At 44.0% G+C, this 26629-nt stretch overlaps 1 protein-coding gene across 2 annotated transcripts in view; it reads right to left on the bottom strand.

Annotated features, from left to right (window-relative positions):
• WDR86 (WD repeat domain 86) overlaps nucleotides 1–26629 on the bottom strand; it is a 50030-nt gene that overhangs the window by 16321 nt on the left and 7080 nt on the right. For both annotated transcript variants that reach the window (XM_073334633.1, XM_073334634.1), the window contains exons 3-4: nucleotides 19054–19195; nucleotides 15910–16333 (exon numbers count right to left, since the gene is read on the bottom strand). In XM_073334633.1, coding sequence (XP_073190734.1) covers nucleotides 15910–16333; nucleotides 19054–19195 — 566 coding nt within the window. The remainder of the gene's footprint in view (nucleotides 1–15909; nucleotides 16334–19053; nucleotides 19196–26629) is intronic.

The following is a 26629-nucleotide window of genomic DNA, read 5'->3' as shown; positions in this document are numbered from 1 at the left end:
GTTTGGTGGATCTGAATATGCACAGCAGCTCAAGATTTCCCTTCTCTTTGTATGACGGCCAAAAATATCTGCAGTACAACTGCCTGGCTGGTACTTATGCCAAGGCTCATAGACATGTGCTTTCCTCTCACAGGTACATCTCTGCCAGAGGAGAACAAGTTCACGTCTCATCCCTCCAATCAGATTTGGACAAATATTATTGGTGTCAGTGCATCTACATGTATTCCCAGCCACTCCTGTGTCTCTTCGCTTACCAAATTCCCAATTATCTGCTTACTCACCACTTCACTGGGCCGCATTCCCCAAACTTTTCCGCAGGAGACTCATTTAAACTGAGCTTGTTAAATTCAGAATCACTAATGGGACCAGTTCCTGAGGTCCAACTATATGAGCTTTCAGCTGAGCTGGCCTTTCAAGATCCTATTCCAACCACATTCATTTTAATGAACAAAAAAAACTCTGCAGACAAGAGGTTGTTTTCTGACAATCAGACTATAGTTATGCTGGCTGGAGTCTCAGAAAGAAACAAACAGTCCAACCCCTCCACTGCAGCTTGATCTCTTGGATTGGTGCTGAAACTATGCTTCTCTAGTACCCCTCAGGTACTGTACAAAAGTACATTACACTGATTTATATGTGTATCACCTGACTAGTTATAAAATAAATATTAAGGCAAATTACAAGATTTAAGAATATTTCAAATCCACTTAACAACTGGACAAGTCGTTCCTCCTCTTGTGATCACACTAGGTCAGGAAATGGAGTGTAGGTGACAATTTAGTAGGTGGCACTCCTCCACTCCTTGCGTTCTAAAATTCAATACATCTTTAGGGGGACTGCTCTACTAAAGGTGCCATATTTTGGAAGAGACCCAAAGCTAAGTTCCTGCCTGTTTGTGGTCCTGTTGCACTTTTCACCACAGTAGGAATATTTCCTCTGGCTTCCAAGCTAAATCCCAAACTGCATAACTTTGTTCTACTAACCTATGTTCTCAGAAGAACATAGGAGATTCCACACTGGTCAGACCCAGTGGTCTATCTAGTCCAGTATCCCATCTCCAACAGTAGCCAGCACCAAAGCTCAGGGAAAGTGTACACAACAGGGCAATTTTGGAGTGATCCACCCATCTTTCAGTTCTGGCTTCCGTCTGCCAGAAGTTTACGGTCACCTCAAGCATGGGGTTGAATCCCTGACCGTCTTGGATAATACCCATTAATGGACCCATCATCAATGAACTTATCTAGTTCTTTTTCTAACCCCGCTATACTTTTGGCCATCACAACATCCATGGCCATGAGTTTCACAGGCTAATTGTGCCTTGTGTGAAAAAACATTTCCTCTTGTTTGTATTAATCCTGCGGCCTATTAATTTCATTGGATGATCCTTGGTTTGCATATTGTGGGAAAGGGTAAATAACACTTCTCTATTCACTTTCTCCACTCATTCATGATTTTATAGACCTCTATCATATCCCCCCTTAGTTATCTGTTTTCTAAGCTGAACAAACCTAATCTTTTTAGTCTCTCCTCAACAAAAGCCATTCCATATCCTTGATCATTTTTGTGGCCCTTCTCTCAACCTTTTCCAGTTCTATTATATCCTTTTTGAGATAGGGCAATCAGAACTGGACACAGCACTGTAGGTGTGGGCTCACCATGGATTTATATAGTGGTATTATATTTTCCATCTTATTATCTATCCCTTTCTTAATAGTTCCTGCCATACTGTTAGCCCTTTTGACCACTGCTGCATATTGAGCTGAAGTTTTCAGAGAACTATCCACAGTGACTCCAAGATCTTTCTTGAGTGGTAAAAGCTAACCCATCATTTTTATATTATATATTACTGTAGTTGGAGTTATTTTTTCTCCACTGTGCATTACTTTGTCCTTATCAATATTGAATTTTATCTGTCATTTCTTGCCCAGTCACCTAGTTTTGAGATCCACCTGTAACTCTTCACAGTCTGCTTTGGACTTAACTACCTTGAATAATTCTGTATCATCTGTAAACTTTGCCACCTCACTGTTCACCCCCTTTTCCCAATCATTAATTAATATGCTGAACAGCACAGGTCCCAGTACAGATCCTTGGGAGACCCCACTGTTTACTTCTCTTCATTGTGAAAATTGACCATTTATTCCTACCCTCAGTTTATCATCTTTCAGCAAGTTACTGATCCATAAAAAGACCTTCCCTGTTGTCCCGTGACTACTTAGTTTCCTTATGAGCCTTTGGTGAAGAACCTTGTCACACACTTTCTGAAAATCCAAGTAGAGTATATCAACTGGATCACCCTTGTTCCTATGCTTGTTGACCCCCGCAAAGAATTCTAGTAGATTGGTGAGGCATAATTTCCCTTTTAAAAGCCAGGTTGACACTTCCCCACTAAATCGTATTTATCTATGCATCTAATAATTCTGTTCTTTAGCACAGTTTCTACCAATTTGTCTGGTACTGAAGGTATGTGTGCCAGCCTACAATTGCCAAGAGATTGACATTGGAGCCCTTAAAAAAAATCCATGTTACCTTACATACCTTCCAGTCAGAAGCTGATTTCAGCAATAGATTATGTACTACAGTTAGTAGTTCTGCAGTTTCATATTTGAGTTGCTTCAGAACTCTTGGGTGAATAAACATCGGGTCCTGGTGACTTGTTAAATTTTTCAATTTGTTCTAAAACTTCTTCTATTGACACATAAGTATGGGACAGAACTTCAGATTTGTCACCAAAAAAGGAAAGGTCTGATGTGGGTATCTCCTGCACATCACCTGCAGTGAACACTGATGCAAAGATTACCTTTAGCTTCTCTGCAATGACCTTGTCTTCCAGGAGTGCCCCTTTAACACCTTTAACACTGAATGCATCCGATGAAGTGAGCTGTAGCTCACAAAAGCTTATGCTCAAATAAATCTGTTAGTCTCTAAGGTGCCACAAGTCCTCCTTTTCTTTTGCAAATACAGACTAACACGGCTGCTACTCTTTAATACCTTTGTCATCTAGTGGCCTTGCTGCCTGTTCGGCATACTTAAAAATATTCTTGTTAGTTTTTATATCTTTAAAGCAAGTTGCTTCTCTGGATTGCATTTTTGTACTTTTACACTTAACCTAACAAAGTTTGTGCTCCTTCCTATTATCCTTACTAGGATTTGACTTGTAAATTTTTGCCTCTACTGGCCTCCATTACTCTGCTATTTAACCATGCTGGCATTCTTTTGGTCCTCTTATTGTCTTTTCTGATTTGTGGTATACATTTAGTCTGAACCTCTATGATGGTGTTTTTTAAGTAGTCCAGCATGCTGTCTGCAGGCATTTAACCCTTGTGGCTGCGCTTTTTAATTTCCATATAACAAGCATCCTTGTTTTTGTGTACCCTTTCCCTTTTTAAAATAAAATTTTACCATGGCAGGTTTTTCTGTATTATCCCCCCCCAAGGATATTAAATTTAATTACATTATGGCCACTATTACTGAGCAGTTGAGCCATATGGATCAGATCCTGTGCTCCGTTTAGGTGTAAATCAAGAATTGCCTCTCCCTTTGAGGGTTCCAGGACTAGCTGCTCCAAGAAACACTCATTTATGGTGTCTAGAAATTTTATCTGCATCATGTCCTGAGGTGACATTTACCCAGTCAATAGAAGGATAGTTGAAATCACCCATTATTATTGTATTTTCTGTTTTTAGTCAAGTATGGAATTTCTATCTATAGATATCCTATGGTACAGTTTGTTTCATTTAAGATTTTTACTAGGGCTGTCGATTAATTGCAGTTAATTCATGCGATTAACTCAAAAAAAATTAATCGTGATTAAAAAAATTTATCACAATTATTTGCAGTTTTAATTGCACTGTTAAACAATAGAATACAATTGAAATTTATGAAATATTTTGGATGTTTTTCTACATTTTCATATATATTGTATTCTGTGTTGTAATTGAAATCAAAGTGTATATTATTTTAATTACAAATATTTGCACTGTAAAAATGATAAACAAAAGAAACAGTATTTTTCAATTCACCTCATTCAAGTACTGTAGTGCAATCCCTTTGTCATGAAAGTGCAACTTACAAATGTACATTTTTTTGTTACATAACTGCACTCAAAAACAAAAAAACAGCGTAAAACTTTAGACCCCGCAAGTCCACTCAGTCCTACTTCTTGTTCAGCCAATCGCTCAGACAAACAAGTTTGTTTACATTTACAGGAGATAATGCTGCCCTCTTCTTATTTACAATGTCACCAGAAAGTGAAAACATGTATTTGCATGGCACTTTTGTAGCTGGCACTGCAAGGTATTTACGTACCAGATATGCTAAACATTCATATGCCCCTTCATGGTTCGGCCACCATTCCAGAGGACATGCCTCCATGCTGATTACGCTTGTTAAAAAAATAATGCATTAATAAAATTTGTGACTGAACTCCTTGGGGGAGAATTGTATGTCTCCTGCTCTGTTTTACCTGCATTCTGCCATATATTTCATGTTATCGCAGTCTTGGATGATGACCCAGCATGTTGTTCATTTTAAGAACACTTTCACTGCAATTTGACAAAACACAAATAAGGTACCAATGTGAGATTTCTAAAGATAGCTATAGCACTTGATCCAAGGTTTAAGAATCTGAAGTGCCTTCCAAAATCTGAGAGGGATGAGGTGTGGAGCATGCTTTCAGAAGTCTTAAAAGAGCAATACTCCGAGGCGGAAACTTGTAATAAAATATAAATATAAAGTGAGCACTGTACACTTTGTATTCTGTGTTGTAATTGAAATCAATATATTTGAAAATGTAGAAAACATCCAAAAATATTTAAATAAATGGTATTCTATTATTGTTTAATCGTGCAATTTTTGTAATCGTTTGACACCCCTAATTTTTACTTTATTTGACTCTATGCTTTCTTTCACATATAATGCCACTCCCCCACCAGAGCAACCTCCTCTTGCAGTGTCATTTTGATAAATACCCACAGAAGCTGTACATCAGTAGTAGATAAAGTAACCTCTGGGGACAGTTGGTAGAGCACCTTGGAAATTCTCAGGTTAAGAGGTACTGTATATATTTAGGGAAGGTTGTCCAAACTGTTGTGGTAAGGAAAGCATGTGTGTTTGGTTATGAATTGAACATGCTCCCTTAGGCATGCCCTGACATTTTTAAATGTATAGGTCTGAATCAGCTGCATCACTACATCCTCCCCAGCTGTCTCCAAGCAGCTGCTGTACCTTCCCTGATGCAGCTGCTCAGCTGCCACGCTGCTTATGTGTTGCACTGCAGGGAGAGGAAAGAGTGAGTAGCTCTAGCTGCTCCACAACCTGGTTAGGTAACAGGCAATGGAAGTCTCAGAGGGAGCAGGTTGGAAGCTTGACTGGCTCTGCGTAATCCAATGGGAGCACCTAGCAAAGGACAGCCCAAGAAAGGGGGAGAGGGGGGCTGAAGAGGCAGTGGGGAAGAAAACCTAAGAACCAACCACCACTCACGGCTCCCTGATTCTACCCCCAGAACAGCCTGGAGGCTACTCTAGCTTGTGCCAGCTGACAGAGATACTCAAGAGACCACATGCCAACTGAGGAAATCCAGAACACAGCCCAATCCTGCCACTTCACTGTCCCCACACCCCCAACATGTCTTTTGCACCTGGAGCCACGGGAAATGAAGTATAAAACCTGGGTATTCCAGCTATATTCCCACCAGACACCACCCTCCATATGCCAGGGGAATCTCTGGCAGAGCCTTGCAGGAGGTTTCTGCTCCCTTTTCAGCACCTGAAAAGTGCAAAGGGAACAAGACAGAAAAATCTGCCCCAAAGTACTCACTGTCACCCCTTGATCTTTCTGAAGCAATATGTCTGGCCCTCAGATTGAAGAGGTCTGGCATGACAGATGAATGGTATTCTAAGGCAGGGCCCATGCATGTAGTGCTGCCTATAGCTAAAACTACCTACCACTTTTCATTACAAGTCCATTTTCATTTGCTTACAACCTTGCCGAAATTTAACCGCTTGGACTGAAATTTTCCAGGCTTGGTTTCTGCCTCAGGCCACAGATTTTTGTGAAGTTTCAGCAAAAGCAGCTCAGTTACTTTTGAGAACAAGACTCAGGAAAAGTAGGTTTCTTGAAGAGCTGTAGGGTGAAAACCTGGCTCCATTGAAGTCAATGGCCTATAACCCGTTGAAAGAAATGGGGCCAGAAATTTACCCTACTGCTTAGGGGGTCTGAAGCAGGAATTAAGCATATTAATCATTTTGTTTATTTTCCCCACTTATTTTTGCCTTCTGATTATACCTTTAAGAGCAGTAATTGACTACTAGAGCATCCTCAAAACATATTACTGTAATAGTAGCACAGAGGGAGCAGAGAAACAACCTTTAACCCCAAAAATGTATCCAAACAAAACAGAGGTTATTTGGTGCCTGCATAATTCAGCTTTAAGTTTTCCCTCTAAGAGAGAGGGACGCTCAAATTCCCATGTTACAATAGCTTTTGGGCCTGTAGGACCTAGCAGCAACCGTCTCCTTTACGAAACAATGGCAACACTTATTAAACAGCGACTAATATATTTTTGCCCTGCAAAGGAGCAGCAATCATTTTATACACCAGTAAACAAGGAGAGAGTTGACTGCATGTGTTTTCCCATGGAAGCTAACACAATACATCTATTTAAGACCATTTGGGCTTGAAATCCCTTAAGTTACAGCCACCAGAGCATGGAATTTCTAAAAATATCCTGTTAAAAATGACCTGTTATCTCAACTATACACTCAGAAGAGAGGAGCAATTTTATCCAAGCCTCTTCACGCCAGATGTCCCCCAAACCTGCCATTTTGTGGCTGGGGGGGGAGGGGTTGCCATAGAAACACAGTGAAATATAGACAGCAAGATGTACAAATGAAATAGGATTTTGCTAACCTAAAAACTACACCATGTCTTTTCTTTTCTTCTTTACCATTTCCTGGTTTTCTTCTATCAGTCTGATCAAGCCCTCGGACTGCTACCCCTTCCTACTTCTCCATATGGGCACCAATGATACTGCCAAGAATGACCCTGAGCAGGTCACTGCAGACTACATGGCTCTGGGAAGAAGGATAAGGGAGTTTGAGGCGCAAGTGGTGTTCTCATCCATCTTCCCTGTTGAAGGAAAAGGCGCAGGTAGGGACCATCAAATTGTGGAAGTAAATGGGTGGTTACCCAGGTGGTGTTGGAGAGAGGGCTTTGGATTCTTCCACCGTGGGATGTTGTTCCAGGAAGTAGGATTGCTAGGAAGAGATGGGATCCATCTAACGAAGAGAGGGAAGAGATCTTCACAGGCAGGCTTGCTAACCTAGTGAGGAAGACTTTAAACTAGGTTCGATGGGGTGTGGTGACCTAAGCCCTGAGGTAAGTGGGGAAGTGGGATACCGGGAGGAAACACAAGAAGGAGGGTAACAGGGGAAGCCTCCTGATTCATACTGAGAAAGTAGGGCAATCGGCTAGTTATCTTAGGTACCTGTACACGAATGCCAGAAGCCTGGGAAACAAGCAGGAAGAACTGGAAGTCCTGGCAGTCAAAGAACTATGATGTGATTGGAATAACAGACTTGGGGGGTAACTCACATGACTGGAGCACTATCATGGATGGGTATAAACTGTTCAGGAAGGACAGGCGGGAGAGAAAGGGGGAGGAGTTGCAGTGTATATAAGAGAGCAGTATGATTGCTCAGAGCTCCAGGATGAAACTGGAGGAAAGCCTGTTGAGAGTCTTTGGGTTAAGTTTAGAGGCGAGAGCAACAGGGGTGATATTGTGGTGGGCATCTGCTATAGACCACCAGACCAGGAGGATGAGGTAAACAAGGCTTTCTTCGGACAACTAACAGAAGTTTCCAGATCACAGGCCCTGGTTCTCATGGGGACTTCAATCACCCTGACATCTGCTGGGAGAGCAATACAGCAGTTCACAGACAAGCCAGGAAGTTTTTGGAGAGTGTTGGGGACAACTTCCTGGTGCAAGTGCTGGAGGAACCAACTAAGGGTCATATGCCTCTTGACCTGCTGCTCACAAACAGGGAAGAATTGGTAGGGGAAGTAGAAGTGGGTGGCAACCTGGGCAGCAGTGACCATGAGATGGTTGAGTTCAGGATCCTGACAAAAGGAAGAAAGGAGAGCAGCAGAATACGGACCCTGGACTTCAGAAAAGCAGATTTTGACTCCCTCAGAGAACTGATGGGCAGGATTCCCTGGGAGGCTAATATGAGGGGGAAAGCAGTCCAGGAGAGCTGGCTGTATTTTAAAGAAGGCTTATTGAGGGCGCAGAAACAAACCATCCCAATATGCAGAAAGAATAGCAAATATGGCAGGCAACCAGCTTGGCTTAACAGAGAAATCTTCGGTGAGCTTAAACACAAAAAGGAAGCTTACAAGTGGAAACTTGGACAGATGACTAGAGAAGAGCAGCTAATCCTATAGGAAAAGGGGAAGAGTTAATGGAGATTACACCAAATATGAGCCCCAGGAGGATACAGGATGGGTTAAAGAGGATTACAAGGCAGAATAGGAACAGAAAGAACTTGCAGCCACAGGGAACAGGGGATAGACAGGAGAATAGCACCGTCACTAGGAAAAGGCAGGTCTATGTGATTGGGGACTCTTTACTGAGAAGAATAGATAGGCCTATAACCAGAGCTGATCCAGAGAATAGGAGGGTGTGCTGTCTTCCAGGTGCTAAGATACGGGATGTAGACCTGAGGTTGAAAAGGATTCTAAAGGTAGCGGGAAAGAATCTCCTAATTATCCTTCATGTGGGAACAAATGATACAGCTAAATTCTCGCTAAAAAGTATTAAGGGAGACAATGCTAGACTGGGGAAGACGCTTAAGGAAATTGAGGCTCAGGTGATCTTTAGTGGGATTCTGCCTGTTCCTAGAGAAGGGCAACAAAGGTGTGACAAGATTATGACTATCAACAGATGGCTTAGGCAGTGGTGCTATAAGGAGGGCTTTGGGATGTATGGCCACTGGGAGGCATTCATGGATAGAGGACAGTTCTCTTAGGATGGACTTCATCTGAGTAGGGAAGGAAATAGACTTCTAGGATGGAGGCTGGCACAACTGATTAAGAGAGCCATAAACTAGGAATTAGGGGGAGATGTCCAGGTTATCTCCACACCACAATTTAGCATTGAGAGGAAAGAAAATGAAGTAAGAGTGGATACAGCCGTGGGTAGGAGGAAGGGCAGTGTAGATACAAGTCTAATAGGTTATACTGGCTGTAGAATGACCGTGCCTAATAAGGTACAGAATGTGAGCGAGGCCAAACAGCAAAAATTAAGATGTTTGTACACCAGTGCGAGGAGCCTGGGTAACAAAATGGAGGAACTAGAGCTACTGGTGCAGGAAGTGAAACCAGATATTATAGGGAGAACGGAAACATGGTGGAATAGTCGTCACGACTGGACTACGGGTATTGAAGGGTCTGTGCTGTTTAGGAAAGACAGAAATAAAGGTAAAGGCGGTGGAGTAGCACTGTATATCAATGATGAGATAGAATGTAAAGAAATAAGAAGCAATGAAATGGATATAACTGAGTCCGTCTGGACAAAAATTAAATTGGGGAAGAAAACTATTAGATCCTCCCCGGGATAGTGCTTGGGGTGCGCTATAGACCGCCGGGATCTAATTTGGATATGGACAGAGCCCTTTTTAATGTTTTTAATAAAGTAAATACTAATGGAAACTGTGTGATCATGGGAGACTTTAACGTCCCAGATATAGACTGGAGGACGAGTGCTAGTAATAACAATAGGGCTCAGATTTTCCTAGATGCGATAGCTGATGGATTCCTTCATCAAGTAGTTGCTGAACCAACTAGAGGGGATGCCATTTTAGATTTGGTTTTGGTGAGTAGTGAGGACCTCATAGAAGAAATGGTTGTAGGGGATAATCTTGGCTCAAGTGATCATGAGCTAATTCAGTTCAAACTGAACGGAAGGATTAATAAAAATAAATCTGCACCTAGGGTTTTTGATTTCAAAGGGGCTGACTTTCAAAAATTAAGGAAATTAGTTAGGGAAGTAGATTGGACTGAAGAATTTATGGATCTAAAGGTAGAGGAGGCCTGGGATTATTTTAAATCAAAGCTGCAGAAGCTATCGGAAGTCTGCATCCCAAGAAAGGGGGAAAAATTCATAGGCAGGAGTTGTAGACCAAGCTGGATGAGCAAGCATCTCAGAGAGGTGATTAAGAAAAAGCAGAAAGCATACAAGGAGTGGAAGATGGGAGGGATCAGCAAGGAAGGCTACCTTATTGAGATCAGAACATGTAGGGATAAAGTGAGACAGGCTAAAAGTCAAGTAGAGTTGGACCTTGCAAAGGGAATTAAAACCAATAGTAAAAGGTTCTATAGCCATATAAATAAGAAAACAAAGAAAGAAGAAGTGAGACCGCTAAACACTGAGGATCGAGTGGAGGTCAAGGATAATCTAGGCATGGCCCAATATCTAAACAAATACTTTGCCTCAGTCTTTAATAAGACTAAAGAGGATCTTGGGGATAATGGTAGCATGACAAATGGGAATGAGGATATGGAGGTAGACATTACCATATTTGAGGTAGAAGCGAAACTCAAACAGCTTAATGGGACTAAATCGGGGGGCCCAGATAATCTTCATCCAAGAATATTAAAGGAATTGGCACAAGAAATTGCAAGCCCATTAGCAAGAATTTTTAATGAATCTGTAAACTCAGGGGTTGTACCGTATGATTGGAGAATTGCTCACATAGTTTCTATTTTTAAGAAAGGGAAAAAAAGTGATCTGGGTAATTATAGGCCTGTTAGTTTGACATCTGTAGTATGCAAGGTCTTGGAAAAAATTTTGAAGGAGAAGGTAGTTAAGGACATTGAAGTCAATGGTAAACAGGACAAAATACAACATGGTTTTACAAAAGGTAGATCGTGCCAAATCAACCTGATCTCCTTCTTTGAGAAAGATTTTTTAGACAAAGGAAACGCAGTGGATCTAATTTACCTAGATTTTAGTAAGGCGTTTGATACCATGCCACATGGGGAATTAATAGTTAAATTGGATAAGATGGGGATCAATAGGAAAATTGAAAGGTGGATAAGGAATTGGTTAAAGGGGAGACTACAACGGGTCCTAATGAAAGGTGAATTGTCAGGCTGGAGAGAGGTTACCAATGGACTTTCTTCAAGGATCGGTTTTGGGACCAATCTTATTTAATCTTTTTATTACTGACCTTGGCACAAAAAGTGGGAGTGTGCTAATAAAGTCTGCGGATGATACAAAGCTGGGAGGTATTGCCAATTTAGAGAAGGACAGGGATACCCTACAGGAGGATCTGGATGACCTTGTAAACTGGAGTAATAGTAATAGGATGAAATTTAATAGTCAGAAGTGTAAGGTCATGCATTGAGGGATTAATAACAAGAATTTTAGTTATAAACTGGGGACGCATCAATTAGAAGTAACGGAGGAGGAAAAGGACCTTGGAGTACTGGTTGATCATAGGATGACTATGAGCCGCCAATGTGATATGGCCGTGAAAAAAGCTAATGCGGTCTTGGGATGCATCAGGCAAGGTATTTCCAGTAGGGATAAGGAGGTTTTAGTACCGTTATACAAGGCACTGGTGAGACCTCACCTGGAATACTGTGTGCAGTTCTGGTCTCCCATGTTTAAGAAGGATGAATTCAAACTGGAACAGGTACAGAGAAGGGCTACTAGGATGATTCGAGGAATGGAAAACTTGTCTTATGAAAGGAGACTCAAGGAGCTTGGCTTGTTTAGCCTAACTAAAAGAAGGTTGAGGGGAGATATGATTGCTCTCTATAAATATATCAGAGGGATAAATACCAGAGAGGGAGAGGAATTATTTAAGCTCAGTACCAATGTGGACACAAGAACAAATGGATATAAACTGGCCACTAGGAAATTTAGACTAGAAATTAGATGAAGGTTTCTAACCATCAGAGGAGTGAAGTTTTGGAATAGCCTTCCAAGGGAAGCAGTGGGGGCAAAAGATCTATCTGGCTTTAAGATTAAACTCGATAAGTTTATGGAGGAGATGGTATGATGGGATAACATGGTTTTGGTAATTAAATACTCATGGTAAATAGGCCCAATGGCCTGTGATGGGCTATTAGATGGAGTGAGATCCGAGTTACCCAGGAAAGAATTTTCTGTAGTATCTGGCTGATGAATCTTGCCCATATGCTCAGGGTTTAGCTGATCGCCATATTTGGGGTCGGGAAGGAATTTTCCTCCAGGGCAGATTGGAAGAGGCCCTGGAGGATTTTCGCCTTCCTCTGTAGCATGGGCACGGGTCACTTGCTGGAGGATTCTCTGCTCCTTGAAGTCTTTAAACTACGATTTGAGGACTTCAATAGCACAGATATAGGTGTGAGGGTTTTTTTTGTAGGAGTGGTGGGTGAAATTCTGTGGCCTGCGTTGTGCAGGAGGTCAGACTAGATGATCATAATGGTCCCTTCTGACCTAAATATCTATGAATCTATGAGGAGTATAAAAATACTACTCGAGCATGCAGGGGTGTAATCAGGAAGGCCAAAGCACAATTGGAGTTGCAGCTAGCAAGAGATGTGAAGAGTAACAAGAAAGATTTCTACAGGTATGTTAGCAACAAGAACATGGTCAGGGAAAGCATGGGACTCTTACTGAATGGGGGAGGCAACCTAGTGACAGATGATGTGGAAAAAGCTGACATAGAATCATAGAATATCTGGGGTTGGAAGGGACCCCAGAAGGTCATCTAGTCCAACCCCCTGCTCAAAGCAGGACCAATTCCCAGTTAAATCATCCCAGCCAGGGCTTTGTCAAGCCTGACCTTAAAAACCTCTAAGGAAGGAGATTCTACCACCTCCCTAGGTAACTCATTCCAGTGTTTCACCACCCTCTTAGTGAAAAAGTTTTTCCTAATATCCAATCTAAACCTCCCCCACTGCAACTTGAGACCATTACTCCTCGTTCTGTCGTCTGCTACCATTGAGAACAGTCTAGAGCCATCCTCTTTGGAACTCCCTTTCAGGTAGTTGAAAGCAGCTATCAAATCCCCCCTCATTCTTCTCTTCTGCAGGCTAAACAATCCCAGCTCCCTCAGCCTCTCCTCATAAGTCATGTGTTCCAGTCCCCTAATCATTTTTGTTGCCCTTCGCTGGACTCTCTCCAATTTATCCACAATGCTTTTTTTTGTGGATAAATCCACATACTCAATGCTTTTTTTGCCTCCGTCTTCACTGACAAAGTCAGCTCCCAGACTCCTGCACTGGGCATCATATTATGGGGAGGAGGTGAGGAGCACACAATGGTGAAAGAACTATTTAAAAAAGGTGGACATGAACAAGTCCATGAGACTGGATCTAATGCATTCGAAGGTGCTGAGGGAGTTGGCTGATGTGATTGCAGAGCCATTGGCCATTATCTTTGAAAACTTGTGGCAATCAGGGGAGGTCCTGGACGATTGGAGAAAAGGCAAATATAGTGCCCATCTTTAAAAAAGGAAAGAAAGAGAATCCAGGGAACTACAGACTGGTCAGCCTCATCTCAGTCCCTGGAAAGATCATGGAGCAGGTCCTCAAGGAATCCATTTTGAAGCACTTGGAGGAGAGGAAGGTGACCAGGAACAGTCCACATGGATTCACCAAGGGCACGTCATGCCTGAATAACCTGACTGCCTTCTATGATGAGATAACTGGATCTGTGGATATGGGGAAAGCAGTGGACATGATATACCCTGACTTTAGCAAATCTTTTGATACAGTCTCCCACAGTATTCTTGCCAGCCAGTTAAAAAGTATGGATTGGATGAATGGACTATAAGGTGGATAGAAAGCTGGCTAGATCGTCGGGCTCAATGGGTAGCGATCAACAGCTCAAAGTCTAGTTGGCAGCTGGTATCAAGCAGAGTGCCCCATGGGTAAATCCTGGGGCCAGTTTTGTTCAGCATCTTCATTAATGATCTGGATGATGGGATGGATTGCATCCTCAGCAAGTTCGCGGATGACACTAAGATGGGGGGCAAGGTAGATATGCTGGAGGGTAGGGATAGGGTCCAGAGTAACCTAGACAAATTGGAGGATTAGGCCAAAAGAAATCTGATGAGGTTCAACACGGACAAGTGCAGAATCCCATCTGGGGACAGAGTGGCTAAGCCGCAGTTCTGCAGAAAAGGACCTGGAGATTACAGTGGACAAGAAGGTGGATATGAGTCAATAGTGTGCCCTTGTTGCCAAGAAGGCTACCGGCATATTGGGCTGCATTAGTAGGAGCATTGCCATCAGATAGAGGGAAGTGATTTCTCCCCTCTTTTCGGCACTGGTGAGGCCACATCTGGAGTATTGTGTCCAGCTTTGGGCCTCCCACTACAGAAGGGATGTGGACAAATTGGAGAGTCCAGCGGAAGGCAACAAAAATGATTAGGGGGCTGGGGCATGTGACTTACGAGGAAAGGCTGAGGGAACTGGGGTTATTTAGTCTGCAGAAGAGAAGAGTGAGTGGGGGATTTGATAGCAGCCTTCAACTACCTGAAGGGAGGTTCCAAAGAGAATGGAGCTAGGCTGTTCTTAGCGGTGGCAGATAACAGAACAAGAAGAAATGGTCTCAAGTTGCAGTGGAGGAGGTCTAGGTTGGATATTAGGAAAAACTATTTCACTAGGAGGGTGGTGAAGTACTGGAATGGGTTATCTAGGGAGATGGTGGAATCTCCATCCTTAGAGGTTTTTACGGCCCAGTTTGACAAAGCCCTGGCTGGGATGATTTAGTTGGGGTTGGTTCTGCTTTGAGCAGGGGGTTGGACTAGATGACCTCCTGAGGTCTCTTCCAACCCTAATCTTCTATGATTCTAACTCATATGAATTCCAAGCTCAGAGAGGATCTAGGTAACAGATCTAGGAAAATTAGATCTGCCTTTCCTTTAGCCATACAGAAGCTTAGGAAAGACAGAACAGCTTCTGTGGAAGAGGAGTTGTTTCAAGGTTACAAAATGCCATTATTTCCATTACTATTTATATTTTAACGCCTGGCCAGGGACAGACCCATCTCCCCAAATTAAAATTATGCTCTCACCCCATTTGCTAAACAAAAATATTACATTAAGAGTTAAAAATAGATTTGATAAAAAGCTCCTTATTACCTTTCATAGAAACATAAGACTGGAGGGGACCTCCCAGGTCATCAAATCCAGTTGCCTGCTACTGGAGACAATCGTGTCATATAACCCCATTCATATTTTTATCAAGCTCTATTGTTAGATTAAGTTGATTGCCACCATTACTCCTATTGAAGGCTGCTCCAGAACCTCACTCCTCTGATGTTTAGAAATCTTCTAATTTCTAGCCTAAATTTATTCATGGCTAGTTTATACCCATTTGTTCTTGTGCTAACTTTGTCCTTTAGCTTAAACAGCTCTTCATCCTCCCTGGTATTTATCCCCTGAGGTATTTAGAAACCAATCATATCCTCTCTCGGCCTTCATTTTTCAGAGCTAAACAAGCAAAGCTTTTTTAGTCTCCTCTCATAAAATAGGTTCCCCATTCCCTTGATCATCCAACTAGCCCTTCTCTGTAGCTGTTCCAGCTGGAATTCCTGCCTCGCTTCTACCTGGCTTTTTATCCCAAACACCAGTTTCTGGCTACTTTGTGGTCTGAGACTAAAGCTTGTGCTTCTTAGTCACACTTACTGGAACATTTTGTTTCATAGCTTGTCAGTACTGAAGCTTTTTAGCCACGGACGAGGCAGCAACTGGACAGGTTTCCTGCATGTTATTGCTGTACACTGTCTCAGAGGAACCTCTTCTGAGTATAAGGTGGCAGCTCAGTCCCCTTGGCCTATTCAGTTCTTGGCCAAGAATGGTACGATGTGGATAACCACCTCCAGGTGGCAGTATGAAACATACTGGTTCTTACCTCTAGACAGATAACCGATCCTTGATGCTCTTTGAACACTTTTAACTGCTCGCCGGTTACAATATTCCATGTTCGGATGGTATAATCTGTGCTGCCAGAAAATAGCTCCCTGTTTGGAGCATCGAGTATAAGGCATAAAACAGCCCCAGTGTGCCCTAGCAGGGTCTGGTAGCAACGCCCACTCGACACCCACCAGACCTTAACAGTGCAGTCTGTGCTTCCTGTCACCAGGAAGTCTCTGCTCAGTTTCTCCTGCTCCTCCTCTGACTCATCATGAACATCCCTGGAGGAGTAGTGAGCCAGAGTCAGAACACAGTTCCGATGGCCCCGGAATTCCTGGATTTGCTTCTCCTTATCCACACTCCAGCACCGAGCTGTCCTGTCATAGGAGCCGCTAAACAGATAGTCTTTGGCAACCAGGATCCTGTTAAAAATAAAGAACTAGTATACACATTGTTGCTTTGTGCTTTAACTGCCGCCCCCTCACCCCCGGTGACTGCATAAAGGGTACTGTACCAAGACTGCAATGAAGCACAAGAAGCAACTGTCCTTCAAATAACTGTTCAACCATCAGATATATTAAATATATCAATGTGAGCACCTCATTGCCACACGCAAGGACATGGCACAGTCCTGCAGAGACTTACCCAGTTACAAGTGAAAACAAACACATTACAAGGCAGAAGACTACTCCATTCAGGGTTCATCCAGGTTTTGGCCTTTGGTATTTGATTCTCTGCTGCTTAACATTTCCATTCCAGTTTAGGACACCATGTTGCTAGCAAGCAACTCTAATTCCCCACTGAACCTGCAAGACGTATCTAGATTTCTGATACACTGACAATGGAAGATTCCCAGGATCATAAGACTTGCCAAACCAGATCAGAGATCCATCTAATCTGCTATCCTATCTTCAACAGTGGCTAACACCAAATGTTTCAGAGGAAGATACAAAAATCCCATAGTGGACAATTATATATGAAATAATTTGCCCACAGAAGAGATTTCTTCCTAATTCCAGCTAATTAGGGGTTATTTATACCCTGAAGAATGAGGGTTTAATCCTCTTACAATTTTTTATCCTCATTTAATTGCTGATCTTTTCATTAACTATATGAATTACATGTAAAAAACAGGATAAAAAGAATGTTAAAGTTACAAATATAAGCATTCGGAAGTTAGGAAATCCCAGTATTAAGGTTGCATGTGGAACCTTAATTTGGCCCTTCTGCATATACATAATCACATGTTATCCTTCCCTTCCCTCTCCTCTACCCCCCCCCCCCTCCAAAAGCCAAAACAAGCCAAAACAAAACCTGCTTCAGCATTCTGAAGTCAGGTAACTTATTTAGGTACCTAAAATAGACTAATTTGGGGCACCCTTTAAAAAATAACCTTGACTAGCAGCGCTACCATGTGTTATTCATTAGTTATCAGTTGCTTTTATAAACTTATTTAGCAGCTCATTTTTCATTATGGCTATTTAGTTGTCCAAAAGCCAAAGAAAATAGCCAACAATAACAGCAATTAAACTAATCGAACATTTAGTTTCCAAGAACTTGGAACCACAGATGATGGTTCCTAAGACCAATTATCACACAACTGTCAGACAAACAGGCAGGTTAAAAACAACTTTTAAAAAAATACCTAGTCAAGGATCTCACAAAAAGAGGATGATCATCATTATCCCAGTTTTACAGATAGAGGCTACGGCTACATGAGAGAGCCGTGCACTACAGCGGCGCAGCTGTAAGCTCTCTAATGTAGCTGCTCTACGTAGATGGGAGAGAGCTCTCTCAACAGCTTCACTACTTCAGCCCTGGTGAGCAGCTGCTCCCTATGCTGGCAGGAGAAGCTCTGCCATCGACATAGTGCTGTCCACACCAGCGCTTATGTTGGTGTAATTTACATCACTCAGGGGGGTGGTTTATTCACACCCTGAGCAACATAAATTATGCTGACAAAAGCTGTAGTGTAGACATAGCCAGAGAAACTGAAGAACAGAGGGGTTAAGTGACTTCCTTAAACTCTCAAAGGGAGTCAGTGACAGATGTAGGATCAGACACCCAGTCCAGCACTCAGTCCACTGGACAACAGAAGATCTGATCAAAGAGCAGCATGCAGCCCATGAAGTTCTACCCTGCAGTTCATAGCACCTTCACCTTAATGAGGAAAAGAAGGTTGTCCACTTAGATCAAGAAGCCAAATGTCCAAATTACAGACAGGGCAGGGTGGGTTAGGGTTAGGAATACTTCTAACCACCTTCTTTTCCGTAAGTTAGACATGGCCCTTTGGCACCTGTCAGGCTGCAAAGGCAGCCATCTAAAATGGGCAATGTTTTGGTGTCCATTTAATTCAAGATGTCATGAAAACTGGCTGACCCAGTATTTGAGCTGTCTCCTCCAACTGTTTACATATTCTGTTACATGCGTGTATTTGTTTTTTCCTTTCAAAACAAATGCTTCAATTGCTCTATTCCTAAATAAGTAAATATTTTCCAGCAATCAGGAGAAACCCTAGGATAACAAGCTAGGGAATATGCAAGTTCAGTAAGAGGTCACAGTGTAATTTTAAACTTAGTTTTAACAATAAGGAATAAATCATTCAAACAGGACCATGTCCTTTTTGCTAACAAGAATGGCTGACACGCTGCTTTTAAAATCTATTTATTACAGGTATCTGCTTTCAACTGAGCAATTTCTCCTAGAATTCCATTCCCAGTGGCAGATTCACCATACTGTGAGCCTTTTGCTGTTCTCCCATCTCCAGTCTATAGCTGTGTCAGCACCGTTGCTAGGATAACTAATTATTACCGCAAAGAACATGAGTAGCAGAGAGTCAAAGATTTACACAACCCATTTAGTTGTATAATGGAGATTACCAGATAAATTGTCTTTCTACCAGGATACAAGGTGGGTGAGATAATATTTTTTGTTGGACCAACATCAGTTGGAGAGAGAGACAAGCCTTTGAGCTACACAGAGCTCGTCCTCAGGTCCCACAAAAAATATTACCTCACCCCCTTGTCTCTCTAACATCCTGTGACCCACAGGGCTACAACAGCACTGCATACAATTTATCTTGTGTACAGTTACAGAAGCACAATGGAATGATCCTCTTAAATGAAAAATCTGTAGTACCAACCTGTTGACAATTGATGTGTGCCCTCGGTAAATGGCCAGACACTGGCCTGTCATCACATCCCACTTTCTAATTGTGTGATCTGCACTACATGTGAATGCAACCTCATTTTCTAAGTGGCAAAAGGTGATGTAGCTTTCATGTCCTAGGAACAATGAGGGAGATAAAAAATATTCAATATGTTTCAAACAGAACAGGTCGGGCAAGCTGTGACATGCTTTCTTTAGTTTAATTTAAAAAAAAAAACTAGTTTGAAATTGGCCTGATCCAAAACCCCAGACCCTAATACTTTTGCGGCTGCAGTTTAAAAATCCACAACTGAGTTCATCACAAGCAGGAGCTCATGGAAAACATGGCACTTTTAATTTTAAAAGCATGAACTCCATCTTTGATTTACTGCTTCACTGGTATAAAGAATAAATTAAACAGAGGCATAGGTGCTGGAACTAGGGGTGCTGGGAGTGCTGCCGCACCCCAGGGCTTGGAGTAGTAACAACACAAATACATGGTTTCCGCATTCCCCCACTATAAAAATTGTTCAAGGACCACTGAACAGAGGTATGGTGGACCATTTCAATGATTACTGTCAACCAATTTAAGGCCCATCACTGAGCTTCTTGTTGTTTTAAAGGGTATTACGGAAACAATGAGCCAAATTCATCCTTGGTGTAACTCAACTGAAATCAACTGAGTTCAAATGAGCAATGAATTTGGTTCACTATATAAATACAAGTCTTTTCTCTTCTCTTTTTTAATTTGGTGAAAAAAGTGTATTTCAACATTACCCTCTGGTTTTTTAGACAAACAGCAGCACTGGGCTAGTGCAGGAAATTCTGAAATTCAAAAGACTAATTGGAAAGTTTCATTACCCAATCTAATTTAATAAGGTCCAATGTGAGTGAAATGCAAGCAACTAAAAGAACATGAGTGATGAAAAATAAATCAGCTGTATTCCCCCCCCCCATTATTTCTAATAACAAGTAGAAATATTAAATATGCTTTCAATGGCAACAGTATCTCTTTAAGCAAATAGAGAGAAAGAATAAAGGCATTGTCATTACTATTTATACAGTGATCAGAGCGTAGTAGGCTTTATAGTCAGATTAAAAACAGACATGGTCCCTGCCCTAAAGAGTTTACACTCAAGCAAAAGTGTGGGAATAGAGGCAAGGAGGAGTAGGGTTACAACATTTAGGTTGAGTTGTTATTTGATTGTACCATTAAGTGTATTTTACTAGGCCTCTGTGAGTTCAAGATTCAATTCCCACCAGCTCTGCCATAGCCTTCCAATTTGGCCTTGTCACAAGATCTCTCTGGGCCTTGGTTCCCCATCTGTAAAACAGGGGTATAATACTTTCTCTCCTTCCCCCCACCCACCGCTTCATTTTATCTGTTTAGATTGCTTACTCTTGGGGTAACATCTCTTACTATGCGGCTGTACAGTGCCTAGCACAATGGAACCCCAGTCTCAGCAGGGGCCACTAGGTGCTATGATTATTATTCCAGTAGCTTTGGGGTTTGTTTGGAGGGGTGGGGGAAAGAGGTAGAACATGACAAGCAGAAGAGGATGGAGGGAAAGAGGAAGGAACAAAGATATAGGGAAAGGAGTGGTAGAGTACGGAGAGTTATGCAGAAGAGGGAAATGGGAAAGGGTAGAGGTAAGGATCATCAGGAGGAGAGCAGATGGTAAAATGAGGCAAGCAGTCATAGTTAACTGACAGCATTAAAAATATGTGACTTAAAACAAGTGACTAAAGATAGTCAATTAGATATCAGGGGGTAGCTGTGTGAGTCTGTATCCCCAAAAATAACCAGGAGTCCAGTGGCACCTTAAAGACTAACAGATTTATTTGGGCATAAACTTTCATGGGTAAAAACCCCACTTCTTCAGATGCATGGAGTGAAAATTACAGATGAAGGCATTATATACTGACACATGAAGAGAAGGGAGTTACCTCACAAGTGGAGAACCAGTGTTGACAGAACCAATTCAATCAGGGTGGATGTAGTCCACTCCCAATAACAGATGAGGAGGTGTCAATTCCAGGAGAGGCAAAGCTGCTTTTGTAATGAGCCAGCCACTCCCATCTCTATTCAAACCCAAATTAATGGTGTTAAATTTGCAAATGAATTTTAGTTCTGCTGTTTCTCTTTGTAGTCTGTTTCTGAAGTTTTTTTGTTCAAGTATAGCTACTTTTAAATCTGTTAGCTACTTTTAAGATTTAAAAGTAACAGATTTAAAAGTAGCTATATAAGCTCCTAGTCAAATACTTATCTAGAAGAGGGACACACGCAATATACTGTCAGACTAACTGTAGACCATGCTGTGCACAGGAATTTGTTTATTGTTAATCTGACAGCATATTGCACATCTTGTCAACTAGAGCATAAATTTTTGCAATGAAACGAATATGTGGCTGACTTCCAGAAAGTCAGAGTCTTTCCAGATGGTATCACAAGTAAAGGTAAACTGAAATGCATTTTAAGTAAATAAAAGATGGCTCTGGGGATTAGTAATGTGATATAGCACTCTTCTAGCTGCTGGCTGAGTTCCAACCTAGGTCACATGACCAAAAGTTGTTACCATCAACAGCCAATGAAAAGTGAGCTTGATGGCCTCAGTCCAATTACCCAGGGACTGTAATGTGCACCGAAAAAAAACCCCACACACACCAAAATTTGGCACCCTTATAAGCAGACTCAACACACTGGTCAAGAATCAGGCCATCTGATCTATACTATGAACCCTTGTACCTATGCTGAGGTTTTGTGAAAACCTTCCACCAGTGCTAGCAAATTTGGGAGTGTGAATGTAGACATTCACCAGCATCTTGAGCACCATGCTACATAATTCTGCTCTGAGCAGCTCTAGACCAGTGGTTTTAAAACTTCGGGTCACGACCCAGTACTGGGTCATGGAATGCAAGGCACTGGGTCACCTTCCTCAGCACCCAGGTACCATGGCGCCTGGCCAGTAAAAACTAGTGGTTCCTGGCAATGGGAGCTAGGGCAGGCAGGGGGTGGTGCCTGTGGGTGAGAGCTGCTTGCGTGCCTCCGCCTAGGAGGCAGCCCTGCTGCTGGCTGCTTCTGTGGCGCAGCGTGGTCTGTGGTGCCAGGACAGGCAGGAAGCCTGCCTCTGCACCCCGGCTGTGCTGCTGACCGGGAGCTGCCGGAGGTAAGCCTGTGCCCCAACCCTGCACCCCGATCCCCCAGCTCGGAGCCCCCCCAAACCCGAAGCCCCCTCCTGCACCCCAAATGCCTCATCCAAGGCCCCACCCCAAAGCCTGCACCCCCAGCCCAGAGCCCTGACCCCCCTCCCACACTCCAACCCCCTGCCCCAGCCCAGAGCCCCCTCCCACACCCTGAATCCCTCATTCCTGGACCTATGCCAGAGCCCTCACCCCAACCCTCTGCCCTAGCCCTGAGCCCCGTCCCACACCCCAAAGCCCTCATCCCCAGCCCCTTTGGGTCATGGGCATCAACAATTTTCTTCAACTGGGTCACCAGAAAAAAAGTTTGAAAACCACTGATCTAGACAACCTGGTGGCTGAATCACTTCACCACTATCTACATTAGTTACTCTTGGAGGAATTATGCACCACTGCACACATGCAAAGTTCAAGTCCCCTGCAGATTTTTTCCCCCCTGCAGAAAATAGATTCTGCAGGTGAAGTGCTGCAATTACACCTTTCACCCACCAGGGGCTACTGTTGTGCCAGAAGAGGACAGTTGGCTCATGGGCAGGAGAGGCTGCTTTCCTCACAGTGCCCTGCCTATGGGGACAGGTGAGGAGGCACAGTATATGTGAAGCACTTAGAGGAGAGGAAAGTGATCAGGAACAGTCAGCATGGATTCACCAAGGGCAAGTCATGCCTGACTAATCTAATTGCCTTCTATAAGATAACTGGCTCCGTGGATGAGGGGAAAGCAGTGGACGTGTTGTTCCTAGACTTTAGCAAAGCTTTTGACACTGTCTCCCACAGTATTCTTGCCAGCAAGTTAAAGACGTATGGGCTGGATGAATGGACTATAAGGTGGATAGAAAGTTGGCTAGATTGTCGGGCTCAACGGGTAGTGATCAATGGCTCCATGTCTAGTTGGCAGCCGGTATCAAGTGGAGTGCCCCAAGGGTCGGTCCTCGGGCTGGTTTTGTTCAGTATCTTCATTTATGATCTGGAGGATGGTGTGGATTGCACCCTCAGCAAGTTTGCAGATGACACTAAACTGGGAAGAGAGATAGATACACTGGAGGGTAGAGATAGGATACAGAGGGACCTAGACGAATTGGAGGATGGGGCCAAAAGAAATCTGATGAGGTTCAACAAGGACAAGTGCAGAGTCTTGCACTTAGGATGGAAGAATCCAATGCACCGCTACAGACTAGGGACCGAATGGCTTGGCAGCAGTTCTGCAGAGAAGGACCTAGGAGTTACAGTGGATGAGAAGGTGGATATGAGTCAACAGTGTGCCCTTGTTGCCAAGAAGGCCAATGGCATTTTGGGGTGTATAAGCAGGGGCATTGCCAGCAGATCGAGGGACGTGATCGTTCCCCTCTATTCGACATTGGTGAGGCCTCATCTGGAGTACTGTGTCCAGTTTTGGGCCCCACGCTACAAGAAGGATGTGGAAAAATTGGAAAGAGTCCAGCGGAGGGCAACAAAAATGATTAGGGGACTGGAACACATGACTTATGAGGAGAGGCTGAGGGAACTGGGGATGTTTAGTCTACGGAAGAGAAGAATGAGGGGGGATTTGATAGCTGCTTTCAACTACCTGAAAGGGGGTTCCAAAGAGGATGGCTCTAGACTGTTCTCAGTGGTAGCAGATGACAGAACAAGGAGTAATGGTCTCAAGTTGCAGTGGGGGAGGTTTAGGTTGGATATTAGGAAAAACTTTTTCACTAGGAGGGCAGTGAAACACTGGAATGCGTTACCTAGGGAGGTGGTGGAATCTCCTTCCTTAGAAGTTTTTAAGGTCAGGCTTGACAAAGCCCTGGCTGGGATGATTTAATTGGGGATCTGTCCTGCTTTGAGCATGGGGTTGGACTAGATGACCTCCTGAGGTCCCTTCCAACCCTGATATTCTATGATTCTATGTGGGGGATGGACAGAGTAGGGCACATGGGGCTTCTGGGGGGTCATGTAGACTGGGGTTCACAGGGGGTAGTGGGGGGACAGACTGGGGCAGGAACACAGGAGCTAGTGGGTGATAGCATTAAGCCAGGGAGTGGGAGTGCAGGGCCACATGGGAACAGTGGAGGACTGGTGGCTGAGTGGAGGTGCAGGAACACATGGGGACAGAGGCAGATGTGCCTGACTGAATGGGAGAGGCTTGGGGTCAGCCAGGGACTCCATGGGGGAGGCTCCCCAACTCCCTAACAACTCCTCCCAAAAACAACTATTCCACACTTCTCCCACTCCAACCCACACCCAACAACCCTCCACGTTCACTCCTAGGCTGTTTCCCAGCAATTACTTCCCTCTCCCTCAGCTCCTCTCTTACCCCTGACTCCCACAAGCTTTTGCACTGTTTCTGAGAGGTGCAGGAAATTAACAGAGCCCTGCAAATCCACGGGTATCTGTTTTATATCCATGGACCATTTTTGCAGATAGCCACTCGGATGCAGATACAAATTTTGTATCCGCGCAGGGCTCTGACGGTAAGGGTCAGGCAGGCAGCTGTGAGAAACCATGGCTCGGACTCTCCACCTGCCCCGGGCAGGGCGCCTGGGGTACAGGGACACAGACTGGGGCTGCTCAGGCCCCACGCAGGGCAGGTGGAAGGTCTGCTGCGACTCCCCACAGCTGGCTCTTAGCATGGCCAGGCTGCGGCTCAAAGGGCCAGTCCCCCACTGGCTGGAGCTGGGTCAGGGAGAGCCATGCTGGCAGCTGTGGGAAGCCGAGGCAGACCCTCCACCTGCTGTGGGTGGGGGACCCGAGCAGCCCCCGACCCGTTTCCCTGACCCCCCAGATCACCTGCCCAGGGCAGGTGGAGGGACCCAGGCTCCCCACAACTGCAGCTTCCCAACCCAGCTCCGGCCAGTGGGGGACAGGCAGCTGTGGGGAGCTGCAGCGGACCCTCTCATTGGCCATGACTCCGCGGCTCCTCACAGCTGCCCGGGTGGCTTGTATCATGGCTAGGCTGTGGCTCCAAGGCCCTACCCCCCGGCCAGAGCTGGGTCGGGAGAGCCGAGTGGGCAGCTGTGGGGAGCTGGCATGAAGTCATGGATCTCCACCTGCCCTGGGTGGGGGGCCCGAGCAGCTCCACAGGTCACCATGCAGCAGTGACCAGTAGCACTGGAACAGGGGACCAGGAGGGGCCTCGCCCATCCACTCTTCACAGGGGTGGACCCCTCCTCCTTCCCTTCTTCTTCTCCCACCAAGGTCCCACCCACCCTTCCCCACAGCCAGGCCAGCTGGAGCCCACCTGGGGAGCTGTGGGGAGCTGCAGCAGACCCTCCACCTGCCTGTGGTGCAGGGGAGGGACTGACAGCAGCCCCCAGCCATGTCCCTGCCCCCCAGGCTCCCTGCCCAGCCAAAGTCAGGTGAAGGGTCCATGACAGCTCCCCACAGCTGCCCACGTGGCTCTCCATGACCCGGCTCTGGTGCGGGAGGGGTGTGCCTCAGAGCCTCAGCCAGGCCACAGTAAGTAAAGCCATGCAAATCCGTTGATATCTGTGGATATCTACAGACAACTTTTGTGGATCACAGCGCAGATACACAGATGCAGATCCAAGCAGGGCTCTCGAAATATGTTTCTTTATTGTAGTTTAAATGAATTATTACTCAAAGTTCTGTATTAATATGCCTATTAAGGAATCTATTTGATAAAAATATTTCCTGAATCTTTTTTGTTGTCTATATTGTTACAAAAAGAAAAGGAGTACTTGTGGCACCTTAGAGACTAACAAATTTATTTCAGCATAAGCTTTCGTGAGCTACAGCTCACTTCATCAGATGCATTCAGTGGAAAATACAGTGGGAAGATTTATATACATAGAGAACATGAAACAATGGGTGTTACCATACACACTGTAACAAGAGTGATCACTTAAGGTGAGTTATTACCAGCAGGAGAGCAGGGGGGTTGGGGGGAACCTTTTGTAGTGATAATCAAGGTGGGCCATTTCTTGGACGTTGACAAGAACATCTTAGGAACAGTGGGGGGGAGTGGGATAAACATGGGGAAATAGTTTTACTTTGTGTAATGACCCATCCACTCCCAGTCTCTATTCAAGCCTAAGTTAATTGTATCCAGTTTGCAAATTAATTCCAATTCAGCAGTCTCTCATTGGAGTCTGTTTTTGAAGTTCTTTTGCTGAAGTATTGCCACTTTTAGTTCTGTAATCGAGTGACCAGAGAAACTGAAGTGTTCTCCAACTGGTTTTTGAATGTTATAATTCTTGACATCTGATTTGTGTCCATTTATTCTTTTATGTAGAGACTGTCCAGTTTGACCAATGTACATGGCAGAGGGGCATTGCTGGCACATGGTGGCATATATCACATTGGTAGATGTGCAGGTGAACGAGCCTCTGATAGTGTGGCTGATGTGATTAGGCCCTATGATGGTGTCCCCT

The sequence above is a fragment of the Lepidochelys kempii genome, chromosome 2 (assembly GCF_965140265.1).
Source record: "Lepidochelys kempii isolate rLepKem1 chromosome 2, rLepKem1.hap2, whole genome shotgun sequence".
Taxonomy (NCBI): Eukaryota; Metazoa; Chordata; order Testudines; family Cheloniidae; genus Lepidochelys; species Lepidochelys kempii.
The sequence above is the reverse complement of the archived record's forward strand: the minus strand, read 5'-3'. Positions and strand labels throughout refer to the sequence as shown.